At 38.3% G+C, this 20,502-nt stretch overlaps 1 protein-coding gene across 1 annotated transcript in view; it reads left to right on the top strand.

The window, feature by feature from the left end:
- The window catches only part of GUCY2F (guanylate cyclase 2F, retinal), a 94,968-nt gene that overhangs the window by 35,284 nt on the left and 39,182 nt on the right, over positions 1-20,502 (top strand). Inside the window, exon 7 of the mRNA XM_041741930.1 lies at positions 5,028-5,117. Coding sequence (XP_041597864.1) covers positions 5,028-5,117 — 90 coding nt within the window. The remainder of the gene's footprint in view (positions 1-5,027; positions 5,118-20,502) is intronic.

The raw sequence follows: 20,502 nt of genomic DNA, 5'->3' as shown, positions 1-20,502 counted from the left end.
AAGGGAAACTAGTCCCTCCTAAATGATGACTTCCCAGTGTGGTTTTCTTGTTTTGTTTGAAGATACTCCCAAAAGCAGCAAACACTTTCAACTTCAATAGTAACTACAAAGAAAGTCCAAAACAGAACAGAATGAGTTTTTAGATTGTCCAACGTATTGAATTTTCCAAATGAGTGCTCTCCTCCATTGGCCAAATAATTGACAGAGAGGCCTAAAACACCAAGATTGGCATGATATATATTTTCTCAGTGTACCTGAGTGCTCTGACTTAAATTTGTAGCAGGAAACCCTCTGGATCTTGCCTTGAAGCTAATTTAATCAAAGAGGAGATTTGCTTCACATGTAAACTTGCGGCTTTGGGGAATTGATAGCTCTACTTTCTCAAAGACCAAAACCAAGACAATCACATGGCTTTTGAATGTCAAATGCAGTGGGCTGATAGCTTTATGAATGTACTGACACCTCTAAGATTCTGAAATGAATCTCAGTAACTTAAGGCGATCTCTTGGTTTTTCATCTGTAAATGTAGGGTAAATTCTGTAAATTCTTAATCTTGGCTACTCATTAGAATCTCCATGGGAAACCGAAAAACATACCTGTGCCTAGCCTCCATCCCTAGTAAATCTGATTCAGTTGGTATGGGGTGGGCTCAGGCATTGGAATTCTTTTCAAGTTTCCCTGTGTGTGCAGCCAGGGCTGGAGATTGCTGGACTAAGAGATCTTGAAGGTCTCTTCTGGCTCAGATATGCTATGATTCTCTGACTCTAGGTAAGAATTTATGTGTTGAATTGTGCTATGTTTTATTTGGTGGAGATGGGAGGTTATAGTGTAGAACTGAGAAGGGCAAAAATAAACATCTATATGTAACTGGCCTTTAAGAATCCATCAGATATTTCCTCATCTTGGAAGGAGGCAAAGGGTTGAGTTAGTTCCCATAATGACTGTTAGTCAGTCAGATCATGAGTATTTCTGAACTGTATAGGCCAAAGGGAGCCTTTACGTGCACAAAAGGAGGGTGTTAGTGAGAATAATACCACACCATGAAGTCAAGATTAGGCTGATGGCAGGGTGCAAAGAAAGACAGCCGAAGCTGGAAAACTGCCTGGCTAGGGCTGAAGAGGACTCTGGGAAAGAGCATAAGTTAATTGAATCAACAGATCACACAAAGAAGTTCAGTGTGCCTTCTGAAATGGTTCTCTATTGGGAGTGTTTTAAAGAAGATTCATTAACTAGCATCTGTTTAAAATAAATCAGATTTTCCTAAGTATTGTTATTGGAAGATCTACAAGTTCTACCTAGTGTGCCTGGGGTAGCAGATGGCTGATAGCAAAAGACAGGCTTCCCTAGGATGTGCCATTACATTGTGCGACAGTGATACAAATTCCCACTTTGATTCTGCACAGAGATGAGGCACCTTAGGAGCCGCACCAGAAAATTGGCCCTTATTTCATACATCCCCAGAGCAGAACACTGGGGAGAGAGAACTGGGAATAGCAGATCCAGTGGGAACATGTCACAATATACTCTAATAGCCACAGTCTAGGGGAGAGGGGTGGGGTGGGCAGTAACACAATCCTGATACGCTCAGCGAGAACCCACTGAACTTATCCCTCCCTCTTATCTCTGACTCTTTCTGCCTCTCAACCTCTCCCTGTGTTTTCCTCCTTGTCTCCTTTGTGTCTTCCCACTATACTTCCTCTCTATTCATCTTCCTTTCCCAAGGCGCTTTTTCTTATTTTTTCCTCACCTTCTTCTATATCCCACAGAGCTGTTTCCATCCCCCTCTCCTTTCCACCAACCATGTCTCTCATCACAGAATCGTCCAGCTCTGTCCATAAGAAAACTGGGGCTCAGGCCACCGAAGTGGCTGCCCTAAGGCCACCCCTGAATTTGAGGCACAATCAGGTCCAGGACCTAGATCTCTTGAATCTTAGTTAATCCTCTATGGCCTTAGTGCAAAACTGATAGACTTTAAATTACCTCTAAAAACTTAGTGGATAGGTTTGATGTTTCTTCCTCTTAATTAAAAAGTGAATGATGAATGAAGTATTTTATTCTCACTTTTAAAGGAAAAAACAAAACAAATAATGCATATGTGGTAAAGATAAAACCTGCCTGTTTCCTTCCTTTTCCTCATTATTCAGGAAATAGGACACACACAGACTCAATAAAAATTTGCTTATAGAGTTTGTGAGAATTATTTAAATCTTAAAACAAATACACACAAATCCCCCAAACCAAAGAAAGCCCATGAGAGAAAAGAGCAATAAAGTGGAAAGTGGAGGACCTTGGTTCTGTTACTACCTAGCCTTCTGACCTTGGACAAGTTGCTTAATCTCTTCAGACTTCATTTTCTTTATCAAAATATGAAGGGATTAGAACAGGGATACCCAAGATCCTTTCCAGCTCTCAAATTTGGTGATTTGGCTGGAAAAAAGCTCTGCTTAACTACTTCTAAAAGTTAATAAGTCAGAGAGAAGGCTAATGCCTGTCTGTAATAAGGCTGACTCCAGGAAAAAATGTATCAGGTACTGGCTAGAGGCAGAGTCAGGGCTGACAGTACTGACGTTCATGTTGTACACTGCGCAAGGGCGCTATATTTCAGAGGGTACTATTCACATTACAGACATATACTAATTTATATGAGAGTGGTGCAAGAGTAGGCAAAGAGGTTCTGACCTCCCAGTCTAGTTTGGGAATGAGGTGGGGGAGGGGGGCTATTTCTCATGTACATTTATACAAGTGTACTCGACTATACTCACACATAGTCACTAGTAAACATATGTGCACCTGATTATATGCTACCTTGACTAGTCCCCAGGAGTTTTTTGAGGTTACTCCTTCCTCCTGCCTAATATTCTTGGAGATCCAATTTCAACATCTCTCTTCCACGTTTATAGCCTGACTCCAAACCTGACAAAGAGGCTCCACCTGGCAGTCAGGGCTTGGTGGTATGTAGAATATCCATGCTGCTAGAGGAATGTGTTCCTTGGTATCTGGAGAATGTATGAGTAAATGAGAGTGTGGCACATGCACGAATGTATCGGGCCAGGGCTGCTGCCCAACATCGCAGGGCTGCCACAGGCTGTAAAGTTCTCACATGTTTGTTTCTTTATTTTTCCTTGAGCATCCTTTCTAATTAGCACACAGTTGCCATAACAGCTAGTAACGACCAGGGGCTGGGTAATATGGTTGCAAAGGTGCTGGAACGGCTTCCTTGACCACCGGTATATCCTATACATTTGTTGATTTTGTGAATTCCCAGTTAGAATTTTTTTTCTTGCAGCTTGGTCAAACCTTGGCTTTGATCCCTCTAAAGGGCAAAGTCCTCTGAAGGCTAAAACTCCGAGCTCATGTCTGACCCTCTTGACTTCTGTGATTAAGTAAGTGTAGGGTGGAACCTGAGATTTGGCCTTAGTTCCAACCAGTTTCCAGGTGACCATGATACAGCTGGTCTGGGGTGCAGAGAATTTAATTTCTGAGCAAGAGACCAGGCAGGCTGCCTTTCATGCTTGACCATTCTGCTGCAGGCAGGCACTGATCCTGAACTACCTTGCTGGACTCTGTAGGCGCTGAACCTGGCTGGCACAGTACTGTTCAGCTGCTGAAGGCCGCTGAGAGCCATTCCCTAGTTAAAGGGTTTTGAGTTCCTTGGCTTGAAGATGCCCTCTAACCCAAAGTGCGGACATGTAACTCAGATGCCCGCAGCTGCCGTTATTAGCCTTTGCCTCTGGCAGGTCTCCAGATGCAGTGCCACAGCTGGATATAATCCTTAATAAGAGAGTCTTATTCTTGGAATTTGACTGCACAGAGCTCTCTGCTTTATTTTCTCTACTTGATGACAAATTGGTACAGCCTGAAATGGAACATCCAGGCTATAGGTAATAGATGTGAAAGCACTTTGAAGAGTTAAGAGCACTGTGCAAATGTGAGGCATTATTATTATCATGGAGAAAAAGGAAGCTATATTTGTATTGCTTTTTTAAAAAATTTGGGTCAGACAGAAACTAAATAGGGCTTGATGACTGATGAATCCTTGAGGCTATGCACGGAGAAGAAAATTATCTATCAGGTGCTGGTGCTAAAGTGAAAACAATAAAATAATTGTTGTGTTTGACTTGACGGCAGCCTTAGAAATAGCTGCTTTGTACTTAAAAAGTCAGAAATAGACTCCTGAAAGAGTCTAGATTACTCATATTACTATGGTAGTACATTTGTGCATCCAAGTAAGAAATGTTTAATCTACATTGAAGCCAGTTGGCTTATGATTGAAGCATAAGAGGCCCCCCAAATGGCCTGTCCCACAGGAGAAAAATTGAGAAAGGTAAATGCAGAGAACATTTGCTCTATGATGTCTCCTGCCTTACATCTCCCAAGTTGGATGCCTCAAGGCAGTAAGAATTGTAACCACCAACCCTCACCATTAACCACAGGGAACCGAATGCTACACCACTTAGCTATGAGTAAGTGAAATGACCTAGCACTTTTTGCAGTTAGTGAAGGGAGTCATTTAGGAGAGTTGTATCATTCCTTTTCTGGGGTCTGCGTACTTGCAATGGTTTTCCTGGCCTTAGTCAATTGGAATTTTAATTTTTCACCTCTCTGCATGACCACATTTTTCAGATTTTATTTATTTATTTGTTTGTTTGTTTGTTTGTTTGGAAAGAGATAGAGAGTGAGAGAGCGAGACTGAGTGGGGGTGGGGGCAGAGGGAGAAGGAGAGAGAGAATCTCAAGCAGACTCCCCACTGATCATGGAACCAGAGGCTGGGCTGGATCTCACTACCCTGAGATCATGACCTGAGGCAAAATCAAGAGTCTGACACTTAGCTGACTGAGCCACCCAGGCACCCCGGCATGACCTCATTTTTAGCTCAAATACAGAATGTCCATATGGTGGAGGCTAATGGAGGAGGAACAAAGCCTGTTTGAGTTGATGGTGTGATTATACCCTTCATATGGAAGGGACATTGCTCTAAAGCTGTTGGCAACTAAGTCTCATCACTCCTCTCTGCCTTTTCTTTCTAGGGTGATTGGGTGTGGCTGAAAAAGTTCCCCTCTGGAGGTTTTGGAGACATTAAGTCCATCAAATCAAGTGCAAGCGATATGTTTGAAATGGTATGAGAAATGCTTGTTTATGTACATTCCCACTAAAACCAATCCTTTCTCCAAAGTAACTAACATCAGCTGTTAGGAAGACCCCTTAACAAATCAGTGCAGGGAAACTGCAGGGTTGCCACTGGCCTGATGTGAATCATGTGATGCTATGGCAAAAGTATGGGTTCTGAAGTCAAAGAGACATGAAGAATTCAATTTCCAGCTCTCCCCACTTAAGAGGTATTTTAACTTGGACAAGTCACCTAAACTCCCTGAGCCTTATTTTCCTTATTTGTAAAGGAAGTACATTAATGTCTATTCCCCAGGGTTAGTATGAGGATTAAAAGAGATAATACAGGGGAATCCCTGGATGGCTCAGTGGTTTAGTGCCTGCCTTTGGCCCAGGGCGTGGTCCTGGAGTCTCGGGATCGAGTCCCACATCAGGCTTCCTGCATGGAGCCTGCTTCTCCCTCTGCCTGTGTCTCTGCCTCTCTCTCTCTCTGTGCCTTTCATGAATAAATGAATAAATAAAATCTTAAAAAAAGAGATAATACACACCAAGCATCCTGCACATTTCCTGACATATAGCTTCTTTGTAAAATGGTAGCTATTATGCTTATTATTAAGTATATATCCCATAATCTTTCAAATTCTCCAGTTGTCAGGCTGGAAAAGTCATCTTGTAATTACCACTTGCATAAGAAAAATGGTGATTTCCCCAGTCTTACCAGTTATGTTTAGAATCCTTGGATGGTTCATTTAAGGAAGCAGTGTGTAGATAAGGCAGGGATGACAATGATTCCTCCCAAACCACTTAAAATTTTGGCTCCTCCTTGAGCTTTGAGTCCATAAAAGATTCACAGAGCCTGTCTCCAGTTCCTTTAGACTCATGAGTGGGAGTTTTAGAAAGTAATAATAGATTTCTTCACATCTCTGAAGCAGGCAAGTTCAAGTCAATCCAATAAGTATGAATCAGATACCTGCTACATCCCGAGCACTGTACAAGTGAGAAAACAAAGGAAATGGGGAAATGGAAGAGATGTGGCTCATGGTGGACAGGATGTGTCCCTGATGGTAAAATAATTAGAGATGAATCCAGAAGGGGGGGCAATGTCAGAGCTAGAATAGGCAATTCCACACTGGTTTGATGATCCAGGATGCTAAAAAGAAGCTAACTTCAAAGTCTGGAGCCAAGCAGGGCCAAACTTGGGAGAGCTGATTGACTGCAAGCATGGAAGTAAGATGATAGGTATTGACCCAAGGTAAAATGTGTCTGTGATTTTGGGGGAATTTTTGATTTTGATGTGATCTCAAACTAACAGAAAAGCTTCAAGAAAAATTCAAGGAATTCTTGTATACCCTACCTAGATTAAACAATTGTTCACATTTTGCCTAATTGCTTTTCATTCTCTATTTATAAGCTTATGTATATTATTTTTTCTGAACCATTTGAGAGTAAGATGTAGACATCCTCCACTTTTACCTCTAAAATACATCAGTGTGTATTTCCTCAAAAAGGCATTCTTTTATATAACTATGGTATAATGATCAAAATTAGAAAATTGAACATTGATACAATAATATAACTATTGTCCATATTTTTAAAAAGATTATTTATTTGAGACAGAGAGGGTGTCCATGAGCACGGGGAGGGGCAGAGGAAGAGGGAGAAGCAGGCTCCCTGCTGAGCAAGGAGCTCAATATAGGGCTCAATCCTGGGACGCTGGGATCAGGACCCAAACCAAAGGCAGATGCTAACCAACTGGGCCACCCAGGTACCTCTATTGTCCATATTTTATCAATAGTCAAAACACATGATAGCTAATATTCCCCAGGCCAGTTTTCAATCTAGGCTCACACATTATGGTTAGTTGTCATGGCTCCTTATTGCCTTTAATCTGGAACAGTTTCTTAGCCTTTCTTTGTTTTTTCTTCACCTGGATTTTTTTAAGAATTCAGGTCAGTTACTTGGTAGATGTCCCTCAATTTGGGTTTATCCCATGTTCCTCATGGTTAGATTTATGTTATGCATCTTTAGCTAGAATACTACAGAAGTGATGTGTTCTTCTCAGTGCTTTTTATCAGGAGGCACACAATATCAATTGTCCCATTATTGCTGATGTTAATTTTGATTACTTAGTTTAGATGGTTTCAAAATCTACTAAATTTCTCCAGTATTGAGTTACTGTCTTTCCCCCACTGTAATTATTATTTTTTTTATTTTTTAATAATAAATTTATTTTCCCCCCACTGTAATTAATACATAATCTGTAAACAGATACTTTAAGTCTGTGTAAATACCTTGTTTCTCATCAAACTTTTGCTCATTAATTTTAGCATCCATTGGTTTTCTAACTCCAGTGTTCTTTGTTTATTGGTTGGTATTGTGTTGTAAGAAAGAGCCTTACCTTCTCCACCATTTATTTATTTGTTTATATATTTATACCTGTGTGCATGTATGGACTTTTATTTTATTCAAATCTATCATTTATCTATCTGTCATCTATCTAAAATCATGAATTCATATTAATACTTCCAACTATAATTGAGTGCCACAGAGTTCATTTTGTCCTTTCTCCTTTCCATATTGTAACTCCGTTCTTTAATAGTGAGAAAACTGGCTCCCATTATTCTCATGACATCTTTTTATGTGTCCCTTTACTGACTCATATGGCCATGTCAGGTGCAGATAGCAACTCAACTCTAGGGGGAAGGCCCGAGTTTTCCAGCATTTACCACGTGAAAGGCCCAAATTCATTTCAATACTTTTATGAAGCAGGAGGTGGAACTGACTGTGCCTCTAACACTGCCTTGACCACTTACATGCCTTCATGATCTTAGTATGTTGAGACTGGATACCAGGAGCCAGAATGGAAAGCAGATCTTGGTAAGCCACCTGTAGAAAAGAGCCCTGCACAGTGAGATGGATATTCTTGAAAGGCAAATGGCTGGAGTTAGAAGGCCAAAGGATTGATGACTTTCAACATCCTTTTAGGGCCGCAGTTTCTGCAAAAGTGTGTGTAGGAAAATCAGGCTGTATCTCCAAGGTCATGTTCTTCCCTACCATCTGTAACCAATTGGCATATTCCCAGTGCCATCTAATACCTTAGCTGTTTAGTTCCTTGCCATATGATCTCTAATCATTTCTTCTTCCATTCCACTTGGCCATCCACTGCTATCATTGTACCTTGGGCTTTGTCATAATCTATAATTGCTACTGAAAGTGCTTTACCTCCAAAATCATAGATTCAGGCATCATAGTCTTTGAAGTGTATCCTCCTTTTCTTTTACCTTGTGTGTACTTTACATCAGGTCTTCCTGTCTACTGACCTCTACTTTCTTCCAAACCATAAATCGTTCTTTTGTCTTCTCTTGTGTCCATCTTAGATTCCATAATCTATCGTTTGAACACATTCTTATTTCTGCCTTTATGGTCAAACATATATACAAAATCCAAATTCTGGATGATCCTAACTCTTCACTTTGTGCCTGCTCTCAAATAGCCAAGTATTGTAGCAGAAAGTCATGCAACAAGGTATATTGTTTTCACTATAAATTCATGTTTCTCATCTTAAAATGTCCCTTATCACTGTTCATTAAGTCCATTATACTTTATTGGTTAGTTTACTCTCTTCAACTCATACTTCAAAGATTCTCCCTTCTCCTTCAACCTCCAATGTTCTTCTTTTCTTCTATTTTGACTATTACCATCCTTCTCTAAGCCATTATCAACTTCCACCAGAGCTATTGCAATTGTCCTTTATTTTTTCAAGAGAAGTAATTTTTTTAAAAACTATTTTAGGTTCACAACAAAATTGAACTGGAGGTACAGAGTTCCCATATGCCTACTGCCCAAGCTACATGCATGGACTCCCCCACTATCACCACCCCAAACCAGAGTGGTACATTTGTCATAACTGCTGGACATACATTGATATATCATTATCACCCAAAGTTCACAGTTTACATTAGGGCTCACCATTGGTGTTGTCTGTTCTATGGGTTTTGACAAATGTATAATGACATGTATCTGCCATAATAGCAACATGCAGAATAGTTTCAATGCCCTAAAAATCCCCTGCTCCGCTTATTCATACCTCCCTCTCCCTAATCCCTGGCAACCACTGGTAATTATCTTTTAACTACTCTATCCACATATACTTTTATCATTCTCACATCTCCTCCACTTTGCAAAGTGGTCTTTTCAAAATAGAATCTGATCTTGTCAGTTTTCTACTTAACTCTCTTTAAATAGATTCATATTGCTTTTTTTTGTGTGGAGATTTTAAATTACAGGTTCAATTTCTGGAATAGATAGTAGACTATTCAAACATTCTATTTCCTTTTGTACCACTTTTGGTAAGTTATAGCTTAAAAGAAAATTGGCCATTTCATATATTCTGTGAAAGTTACTGGCACAAAGAAGTATCTAATATGCTCATGCAATATTCTAAGTAGCTTTAGGATTTATAGTGATGCCCCCTTTGCATTCTTGATATTGATAATTTGCGTTTTCTCTTTCTTGATCAATTTTGCTAGAGGACTACCGATTTTTAAAATCTTTTCCAAGGATCAACTTCTGGCTTTGTTGATTTTCCTCAAGTGTATGTCTGCTTTCTATTTCATTGATTTATATTCTTATTATTTCCTTCATTCTCCTTTCTGTGTTTTCTTTTAAAGATTTTTTATTCATTTGAGAGAGACAGAGAGAGTGAGAGCACCAGCTCAGAGGGAGAGGAACATGCAGATGCTCTGATAAGCTGGGTGCCAGAAAAGGGGCTCAATCCCAGGACCCTGGGATCTTGACCTGAGCTGAAGGCAGATGCTTAACTGATTGAGCCACACAGGCACCCTACTTTCTGTGTTTTTAATTCGTTGCTCTTTTTCTAATTTTTTGAACTGGAAGCCTTCCTTATTTTCTTTTCCCTTATTTTTTTAGATTTTGTTTATTTATTCATGAGAGACACACACAGAGAGAGAGGCACAGACACAGGCAGAGGGAGACGCAGGCTCCATTCCATGCAGGGAGCCTGACGCGGGACTCGATCTCGGGTCTCCAGGACCACACCCTGGGCTGAAGGCGGCGCTAAACTGCTGAGCCACCCGGGCTACCCTTTATTTTCTTTTATAGTCACTTAAAGCTAAAAAATTCCCTTAAGTACTGCTTCAGCTACATCCTGGAAGTCTTTCTTTCCTTTTCAAAAACTTCTTATTATGGAAAGTAGCAAACACATAGAAAAGAAACAGAATAATATAACCAAACTCCATTTGCCCATCACCCCGCTTCAAAAAAATTATCAACATTCTAACATTATTATTTCATCTCTAACTTGGTTATTATTGCTGTTGTTATTGTTTTGCAGTTCTCTATTTTTTATGTACAATTATATACACTGAAGTGCCCATATTATAGATATGTAATTTTGATAAAGGGATACACCCAGATAGTCTAGACCATTATCATGATATGAAATAGGGATCAGCAATCTATGGCCCCTGGACCAAATCTGGCCATGGTCTGTTTTTCATAGCCTGGGAGCTAAAAATGTTTTTTACATTTTTAAGTTGTTGTAAAAAACAACAAAAAAAGGAAAATAAAGATTATGCAATAGAAACAATATATGATCTGCAAAGAATAAAATATTTATTATATGTAGCTTTACAGAAGATTGCTGATCCTGGATAAGAAACATTTCTTTCTCTCCAGAAAAACCTAGAGACTAGCCAAATATTCATCAGCAGGAGAAGGTCATTTGTGTTCTTCAGTAAATTTGTGCCCACCCCCCAAAAGAGGGAACCACTATTCCAGGGTTTTTCTTGCCTTACATTAATTTTGCTTCTTCTATAACCTCATAGAAGTGGTATCATATAGCCTCCCAGCTGATACTAATCCATGTTATTGTGTGTGTATAAATAGCTTGTTCTTTTCATTGACGAGTATTATTCAATCATATGAATACAGCACAATTTAATTATGTCTTTTCCTGTTGATGGGCATTTGAGCTGATTCCAGTTTTGTCTATTGTGAATAAAGCTGCTAGGAATATGCTTTTTACAAGTCTCTCTCTCTCTTTTTTTTACAAGTCTTTTTTAAGGACACATATTTTATTTATTTTATTTTATTTTTTTAATTTTTTATTTATTTATGATAGTCAGAGAGAGAGAGAGAGAGAGAGAGAGAGAGAGAGAGAGAGGCAGAGACATAGGCAGAGGGAGAAGCAGGCTCCATGCACCGGGAGCCCGACGTGGGATTCGGTCCGGGGTCTTCAGGATCGCGCCCTGGGCCAAAGGCAGGCGCTAAACCGCTGCGCCACCCAGGGATCCCCCGGACACATATTTTAATTTCTCTTGGTTAAACACCTAGGAGTTGAATTTCTATGTTGATGTATAGTGTACACTTAAGTTTACAAGACACTATCAAATCTTTTCCCATTTTAATTTCCTACATGCAAGTTATGAGAGCTGCCTTTGCTTTACATCATCAACAATATTTGATTGTCTTTATAGTTTTAGCCATTCTAATGGGTTTACAGGGGTATCTCATTGGTTTAAAATTTTTTTAATTAAGTAAAATAAGTAAACTCTATCCTTAAGGTGGGGCTTGAACTCATGACCCTGAAATCAAGAGTTGCATGCTCTACCACTGGAACCAGCCAGGCACCCCCTCATTGTTTTTTTTTTTTTTTTAATTTTTCATTTTTGTTTAAATTTTTTTGGGAGAGAATGAGAGAGAGCAGAGTGCACCAGTGGGGGTGGGAGTTGAGAGGCAGAGGGAGAGAGAGAATCCCAAGCAGGCTCCACATCCAGTGCAGAAGGCCAATGCAGGACTGGATCTCCTGACCCTCAGATCATGACCTGAACTGAAATCAAAAGTCAGACACTTCACCAACTGAATCACCCAGGCATCCCTTAAATTTTTATTTTTAATGATGATAAAGACATAACAAAATTTAGCGTTCCTGAGTATATAATTCAGTGGTGTCAAGAATATTTACATTATTCTGCAACAGATTGTCACAACTCTTTCAGATTGCAAAACTTAAATTCTATATCATTAAACAACTATCCTACCCAGCCCCTTCCAGCTCCTTGTGACCACCATTCTGTTTTGTTTCTGTGAATTTGACTACTTTAGCTATTGCATATGAGAGTGGAATCACACAGCCTTTGTCTTTTTGTGACTGGTTTATTTCATGTAGTATCATTGTGTTTTTAAAATAGATTTTTTTATTCAGATTTAATTAGATGTACTAGTCAGTGAATTTTGACAATTGTATACATCTGTGTAACCACTCCCCAAAACAAAATATAGAATATGTTCATCACCCTAGAAAGCTCCCTGTTTCCCTTCTCAGTCATTGTCCCTAGCCCAGAGGAAACCACTGTTCTGATTTCTGTCATCATAAAATGGTATTGTTTTTTGTTCTTAGATTTCATATAAATAGAATACTACAATATGTATTCTTATGTGCCTGGCTTTTCTTTCTCAATATCGTACTTTTTAAGATTAATTCATGTTTTTGAATATAATAATATTTCATTTTTTTAATTGCTAAGTAGTATTTCATTTTATAAATATATCATAATTTGTTTCTCCTGCTGCTGAACATTTGGCTAGTCTCTAGGTTTTTGGTGTAATGAATAAGGAAAGTATAATCTTTTTTAATGGTGAAAAAAACACAAAATTAGCATGTTACCTCTTTTTTTATAAAAAATCAACTTTTTTTGTTTTTTACAAAAAGTCAACTTTAATTTTAGGTGTAGAATTTAGTGATTCATCAGTTACATATAATACTCAGTGCTCATCACAAGTGCACTCCTTACCTATTTTTAAATACACAGTTCAGTTATATGAAGTATATTCACATTGTTGTAAACAGATCTCCAGACATTTTTTATCTTGCAAATCTGAAACTCTACCCATTAAGCTACAACTCTCTTTTCCACCTCCCCCCAGTTCCTGCTAACACCATTCTACTTTCTAGAGACAGATGTAGGCAGAGGGAGAAACAGTCTCCCCGCAGGGAGCCGGATGCAGGACTTGATCCCTGGACCCTGGGATCACAACCTGAGACAAAGGCAGACGCTCAACCACTGAGCCACCCAGGTGCCCCTCGCTCAATTCCTGATGGACATTTTGGTTGCTTCACCTTCTTGGCCATTGTGAATAGTGCTGCTATGAATATGGGTGTGCAAATACCTGAGACTGTTTTCAATTCTTTGGGTTTATACCTTGAAGTGGGATTAGTGAATCATATGGTAGCTCTGTTTTTTATTTTTTGAGGAATCTCATAAAATTTTCCATAGTGGTCGTCCCATTTCATCACAATCCTATCAACAGTACACAAGGCTTCTAATTTCTCCATATTTTTGCTAGCGCTTATTATTTTAGGGTTTGGGTTTTTTTTTAACGATTTTATTTATTTATTCATGAGAGACACACAGAGAGAGGCAGAAACACAGGCAGAGGGAGAAGCAGGCTCCATGCAGGGAGGCCGACGTGGGACTCAATCCCGGGTCTCCAGGATCAGGCCCTGGGCGGCACTAAACCGCTGAGCCACCCGGGCTGCCCTGGGTTTGGTTTTTAAAAAAAATTTTTATAGTAGCCACTCTAATGGGTTTGACATGATATTTCAGTGTGGGTTTGATTTGCACTTCTCTGATGATTAGTGATGTTGAGCATCTTTTAATTGGCAACTACAAATATTTTTGGGTATTTTTGTGAACATATATTTTCATTTTCTCTGGTAAATACATAAGAATGGACTAACTGAAAGGTGCCTGGCTGGATCAGTTGGTAGAACATACAACTCTTGATCTGTGGTTTATGAGCTCAAGCTCCAAATTAGGTGTAGGGATCAGTTAAGAAAATAAAATCTGTAAAAAAAAAGATAGATTAAATGAGTCAAAGAGCAGATACAGGTGACTTTATATGAAACATCCAAACAGTTCTTCCGTCTAATTGGTTACAACATTTTATACTAACAGAAATGTATGGATGTTCCATTTGTTCTAAATTCTAAGCAGCATCTGTCTTTTTGATATTTGCTTTTCTGGTATCTGTGAAGTGGTATCTTATTGTGGATTTAATTTGCATTTTCTTGATGGCTAAAATTGTTGGGCACTTTTTCATACGTTTATAATATTTCTGTGTATCTTCTGTTGTGAATTGCCCATTCAAATATTTGCCATGTAAGAAAAAATTGTTTCTTTTGTCTTTTAATTTTTGAATTGTAGACATTCTTCATGTATCCTGGATATAAACCTTTGGTCAGATATGTGTTTTGTAATATTTTTCCTCAGTCTGTGTCTTGTTTGTTTTCTTAGTGGTGTCTCTCGATGAGCAAAATTTTTTATTTTGAGGAAGTTCAATCTGTTGTTTTATTTTGTGGTTCAGAAATCCTTGTCTATTCCAAGATTCTAGATTTAGGACTATGACCCATTTTGAATTAGTTTTTGTGTATGGACCAAGATAGTGATCAAGGTTCATTGTTTTTCCATAGAGATAGCCAGGTTCCTGTAGCAATTGGTTAAAAAAGCTTTCCTTTTGTTCCTGTAGCAACTGCTTAAAAAAGCTTTCCTTTCTCCATCGAGTTAACTTTCCAATTTGGTAAAAATTAACTGACTATATATATATATATATATGTGTGTGTGGGGGGGATAATTTTTTGGACTCTCTACTCTGTTTAACTAACACACTAATGTACTCTACTGCCAACATCACACTGCTTAATTATCATAGCTCTAGAGTAAGTCCTAAAGTCAAGTGGTGTAAACTCCTCCAACTTGTTCTTTTTCTTCAACATCATTTTGGGTAGCATCATTCATTTTAATTTTCAGTAAATTCTAGAATCAGCTTCTTTTACTTAAGCAATGGCTTTGACAACTTTTGATAGAAATTGTATGAATTTATAAACCAACTAGTGACAATGGACATCTTAATAATAAGTCTTCCAGTCCATTAATATGGTATAGATCTTCACTTAAGTTTTCTTTAATTTTTCCCATCAGTATTTTGATGCTTTCACAATTTTTTTGAGTAGAACTGGTGAAGAAAGACGTCCTTGCCTTTCTCTCGGCTCGAGAGGAAAACAGTTTAACGCTTTACTATTGGGTTTGATGTTATCTGAAGGTTTTTTTCACACATGACCCTATTTCTGATTTTCTGTGATTTTTTTTTAAATAATGAGTTTTTAAAAAATATATTCTTTGACTGCCTTCAAAAGTTTATATTTAGATTTCAGGAGTTTGACTGTAATGTGTCTAGGTGTAGGTTTCTTTGTATTTAATCTGAAGGTCACTAAGACTCTTGGATCTTTAAGTTTATTTTTTTAAAGATTTTGTTTGTTTATTCATGAGACACACACACACACACACACACACACAGAGAGAGAGACAGAGAGAGAGAGAGAGAGAGAGAGACAGGCAGAGGGAGAAGCAGGCTCCGCGCAGGGAGCCTGACGTGGGACTCCATCCCAGGTCTCTAGGATCATGCCCCAGGCCAAAGGTGGCGCTAAACCGCTGAGCCACCAGGGCTGCCCTAAGCTGATTTTCAAATGGCAGGAGTTTGAGTGTGATGTTACTACGTTGCTTGTGTTTTTTCAATATTTAAATTGACATCTTTCAACAAATTCAAGAAGTTTGGGGCCACCATTTATTAATTTTTTATTTTCCATTCTCTCTTGTATCCTTTTGTAACTGAAGTTATGTATGTGCTACACTTGATATTGTCCTACAGATCCTGGAGACTCTACTTATTTTTTATCCCCAATTTTTTTTCTCTCTGTTGTTCAGATTAATGTATTTTTTATTGATCTCTCCTCAAGTTCATTGACTTTTCTGTCATCTCCTAAGCCAATCTAGTGAATTTTATATTTTCTAGCTATAGAATTTGTGTCTCTGCTGATGTTCCCTATCTGTATATTCATTTTGCATATATTGTCTTTTAAGTCCTCAAATATATTTGGGATATCTGCTTCTTTTCTGGGGGCACCTGGGTGGCTCAGTGGTTGAGCATCTGCCTTTGACTCAGGTCATGATCCCAGGGTCCTGGGAGTGAGTCCTGCATCAGGCTTCCCGTGGGGAGCCTGCTTCTCCCTCTGCCTATGTCTCTGCCTTTCTCTCTGTATCTCTCATGAGTAAATAAAAAAATATTTTTAAAAAAGAAAATAATGTTCTTTTCTGTTGGTTGCAACATCTGTATCATCTCAGGGTTGATTTCTATTGACTGTCTTTATTTTTTGTGTATAGGTCACATTTTCCTGATTCTTTGCATATCTAAGGCTTTTTGTTGATTGCTAACATTATGAATGGTACATTTTAGAAATTCTGGATTCCGTTAGATTGCTCTGAAGAATGATATTTTGTTTTTGCAGATAGTTATCTTGGCTAGACTCAATTTTCAACTTCTTCTCCCATGTAGTATGTAGTAACTAAAATCTCTGGTCTGATATTACAGGTTTACTTGTTGCCTTTTTATGAGGTACCTGGGATCTTTCTCATGCATGCAAAGATCAACATTCAGCCAAGGATTTGGGCAGATTGAAAAAAAATTTAATTGAAGTATAATTGACATACAATGTTATATTAATTTCAGGTATACAACACAGTAATTCATAATTATATATTTTATGAGATGCTCACCATGATAAATATAGTTTTGAGCAAATTTTATATGTATATTTGGTGATTGAACTTGCCCTATAGCACATTACCTTCCAGGAATTCTTCCCTAACTTTCTAACTATTCTGTTGGCTCCAGACTTTGCCTTCTGATGCCTCGAACCTGCCAGGATGCAGTTTCTGCCTTCAAGTCATATGCAGTTTGGAGAATACACTCTCACAAAACAAAACAAAACAAAACAAAAAAACCCAAATATGAATTTTACCTATTGTACTGTGTTTTTTCAGGTTTACCTTCACCTGCATTTGTGCATTTGGTCACTCTCCACTGCCTTCATGTTTTCATGGTTTAAAAAATATTGATCCATATTTTATGGGGGTTTTGGTCTATGCATTATTTAAAGACCTGTTCCTTTGTCATCTGTCTCCTTTGTTTTTGCCTCTTCAACTGTTTAGTGATTTTTTTTTATTATGTAGTAGACATTTTATATAAAGACATTGTAGAGGCTCCAGATAATATGTTCTACCATTGAGAGTTTTCTCTTTTCATCAGTTAGGTGGGTAGAGTGAAAGAGTAAACACATTAATCTAATCAGAGACTGAGCTGAATGGAAGCTATGTTGTAGTTTTAATTAGACTTAGTGCATCTTTAATTCTGTTATGTTTCCCGAGCATATCCCTCTAAAAGCCTGCAGAGCTCTCCACTTTGAAAGATTGACTATGTCCAGATGATGCTTCAGAGCCTTTGAGCTTTACCCTTTGGCCTCTACCCTTACCCTATGATGCTTCCAAATTAGGCAAATATTTTGAGGATAAGTTCAGCCATCTATTTGTGGCAGGCCTTACTCTTACAGTGAGACTTTGTGTCCTAAATATTGGGATACTAAAGGAGATGTCATCTCACCTTACGGAAGCTTCCTAGTCTTCCCTGTAGCGTCCAAACTCAGAATATATACTGGGGTAGGGGAGAACCATCTCACATTTAGGTCTCCTAAAGTTTATTAATTGTTATACCAGTACTTCACAATTGCTGGAACTTTGCTAATTTTCTCTTTTTCCCAGCAAAGCCCTTTTCCTAGACTAAACCTGATCTTCAGCTTGTGACAAGGATTAGCAAATGTCCCCGGGGAAGAAAATGACTGGCAAAAATCTGCTTATCTCAGAAGGGTTCCTGCCCTTCTTAGTTTTAGTTCCTTTATTTTGTGTATGCATATCCTTGTTGTATTTAAAAATATTATATTTTTGCAGTTTGGCTTTTTAATGTTGTGGTATCAGGAATGGTAGTCTGCCATGACTTATTGTATCTTACATGGTATAGATGTACCTCTAATTGCCGTTGATATCAAGAAAAACCTACCTAAAATAGTCCATTAGATCCTCCATGGTCTGGCTCTGCTCTGCCTCTTCAGCCTTATCTCATACTACAGTATTTCTCTTACCCTCTCTCCATCAGCCACACTGGCTCTTTTTTAGTCCTTGTATTGTGATATACACCTAGCACAGAACCTTTTCACATGCTATTCCAATCTCTGGAATACTTTTCTCTCCCTTCCTTGCCTGGTTAACTCCTCATATCTTTTAGCTCCCAGCTCAACTGTCACTTCCCAGGAACTCTCCCTCAACCTCCCTGATTGGTCACAGCCCCAATTATACATACTTACATTGTATATCTCTCCTTTAGAGGACTTGTCAGAGTTACAAATTTACATTTCTTCATGTAATTATGTAATTAAGAAGTCAGGGACCATGTAATATTTTGCTCACCATTTGTTTCCAGCCCTCACCTCAGTGTCTAACATAGAGTAAGTTGCTCAATACACATTTATTAAATTAATGAAGTGTTACTTACAGGAAACATAGCATCAGAAATCTGCTAGTACCTGGTTAATATGTTCTATATGACCATTGACCTCTGGGTGGTAAAGAGTGAATAGATTGATACAAGGAGGTCTTGAACAATAGCTCTCTACAACAACAACAAAAAAAATAAAATGAAACAGAGGAAGAAGACATAGCAGCCATTTAGTCCATGGAGATAGAAAATCTTATTGCCAGAATACGTAGCAATGGTTGACATGGTAATGGCAGGCACTAATGTAGAGAATTAAATTTTCATAAGGGTCCATACCCACCAGTAGGATGGTATCGCAGCTGTGGTGCAAGTAGGCATTTTTCTGATGTTACAATGTCCCAGAAACATTGTCAAACAGTTAAAGACATCTTTAAGATCATTTAAGCTAATGTTTGACTTAGGAGCAGGTTTCTCTGGTGACTGTATGCTAAAAGGTTTCACATCAGATGCAGTACTAACATCTTGGGAGATAGGACAATTTAACTCTTGAACATTTGATGATAACCACTTCAGGGTATATTATTGAAGGGGTAAAGTACATGCCTACCCAGGAAATGTTCAGATGACCATCTTGCTACAAAAGGTGTTCCAAACATTCTCTGCTTCCTGGGGTTGTCCAAAATGTCAGCAGGACATGACTGCATGTAGGTACCTACCTGGTTCCTATATGTGCTCTTCTCTATTGGTTGTAGCTGAGGACATATGACTGTAAAGATCCAGGGAAAACCTAGGCCTGAACTTTTTCCATTCTAGGGCTACTAGTGTAAATCTAGATGCTATAACAAATAGACCCCCAAATATTTAATGTCTCAAACACAGCAGAAGTTTAATTCTCATCCAAATAACAGTGCAAGGTAGGTGTTCTTTGTTGGCTGGTGACTTCCTTCCAATACAGGGATTCAGGGACCCAGTATATAACCATTTTATGGCTATGCCATCTCCTAGGACCCTGTCATCATCTGCATTCATCTATACAAGTGAAAAATAACATGAAAGGCATATAGTTACTTCTTAAAATCCTTAACCTAGAATTGGCACATATTACTTCCTCTTATATTTCACTGCTTAAAATTCAGTCATATGGCTACACTTAGCTCCAAGGGAGGTTGTAAAATATGGACTAATTGTTTTCCCAATAAGAAAAAGAAATAGGTTTGTGTTGAATAGCTAGCAGATACATCCACTTTGTATTCTGTCTTCCAAGAGGTTTAGAACTCAATAGTTTGGGCTCCTTGGTCCATAAGCGATGGCACAATAAAACCTTAATAGTGAGTGCCCACTTTGCTACGTATGGGCTGAATTTCCTTGTCTGCCTTAGCTGGTTTAAGCTGCATTGGACTAAGTAACTTGTAAGGAGTGCTAGGCTTTTATGCTTAAAAGGCAACTTTAATGGTCAATAGCTACCATTCACCTTAGGGATAATTTAACTTTGGCTTGGATCACCCTGTTGGAGAAGTAGGCTTATATACCAAGCCAGTGTACTCCATCTCAATAAATGTCCCACCATACTCTCAATGCTCAAAATAGAATAATTTGTGATTTAATCCTTTCTATTATTTCTTACATGAAGTGCACATATTTTATGTGGGAAATAAGGGAAAGGATTAAATCACAAATTATTCTATTATATATCCACCCCAGCTGCTGTGAATGTTGGCTGGTAACTCTCAGCTTAAATGTATATATCTACTCTATTCTACATATTTTATATGTGTGTGTGTATATATATATATATATATATATATATTTGTATATCTGTGTAAACATATTTATATGATGTTTCAGAATAATTAATGATTTACTACTGGTCAAATTCATCAGATGCTATTCCATCTTCATCTTCATCCGATTTCTCTGACATTTATAACATTTTCCTGAAATTCTTTCTGGCATTTACCTCAATTTCCTGAAACTCTTCCTATGGTGTTTATA

Source organism: Vulpes lagopus, chromosome X (assembly GCF_018345385.1).
Source record: "Vulpes lagopus strain Blue_001 chromosome X, ASM1834538v1, whole genome shotgun sequence".
In the NCBI taxonomy this organism is placed as follows: domain Eukaryota; kingdom Metazoa; phylum Chordata; class Mammalia; order Carnivora; family Canidae; genus Vulpes; species Vulpes lagopus.
The sequence above is the reverse complement of the archived record's forward strand: the minus strand, read 5'-3'. Positions and strand labels throughout refer to the sequence as shown.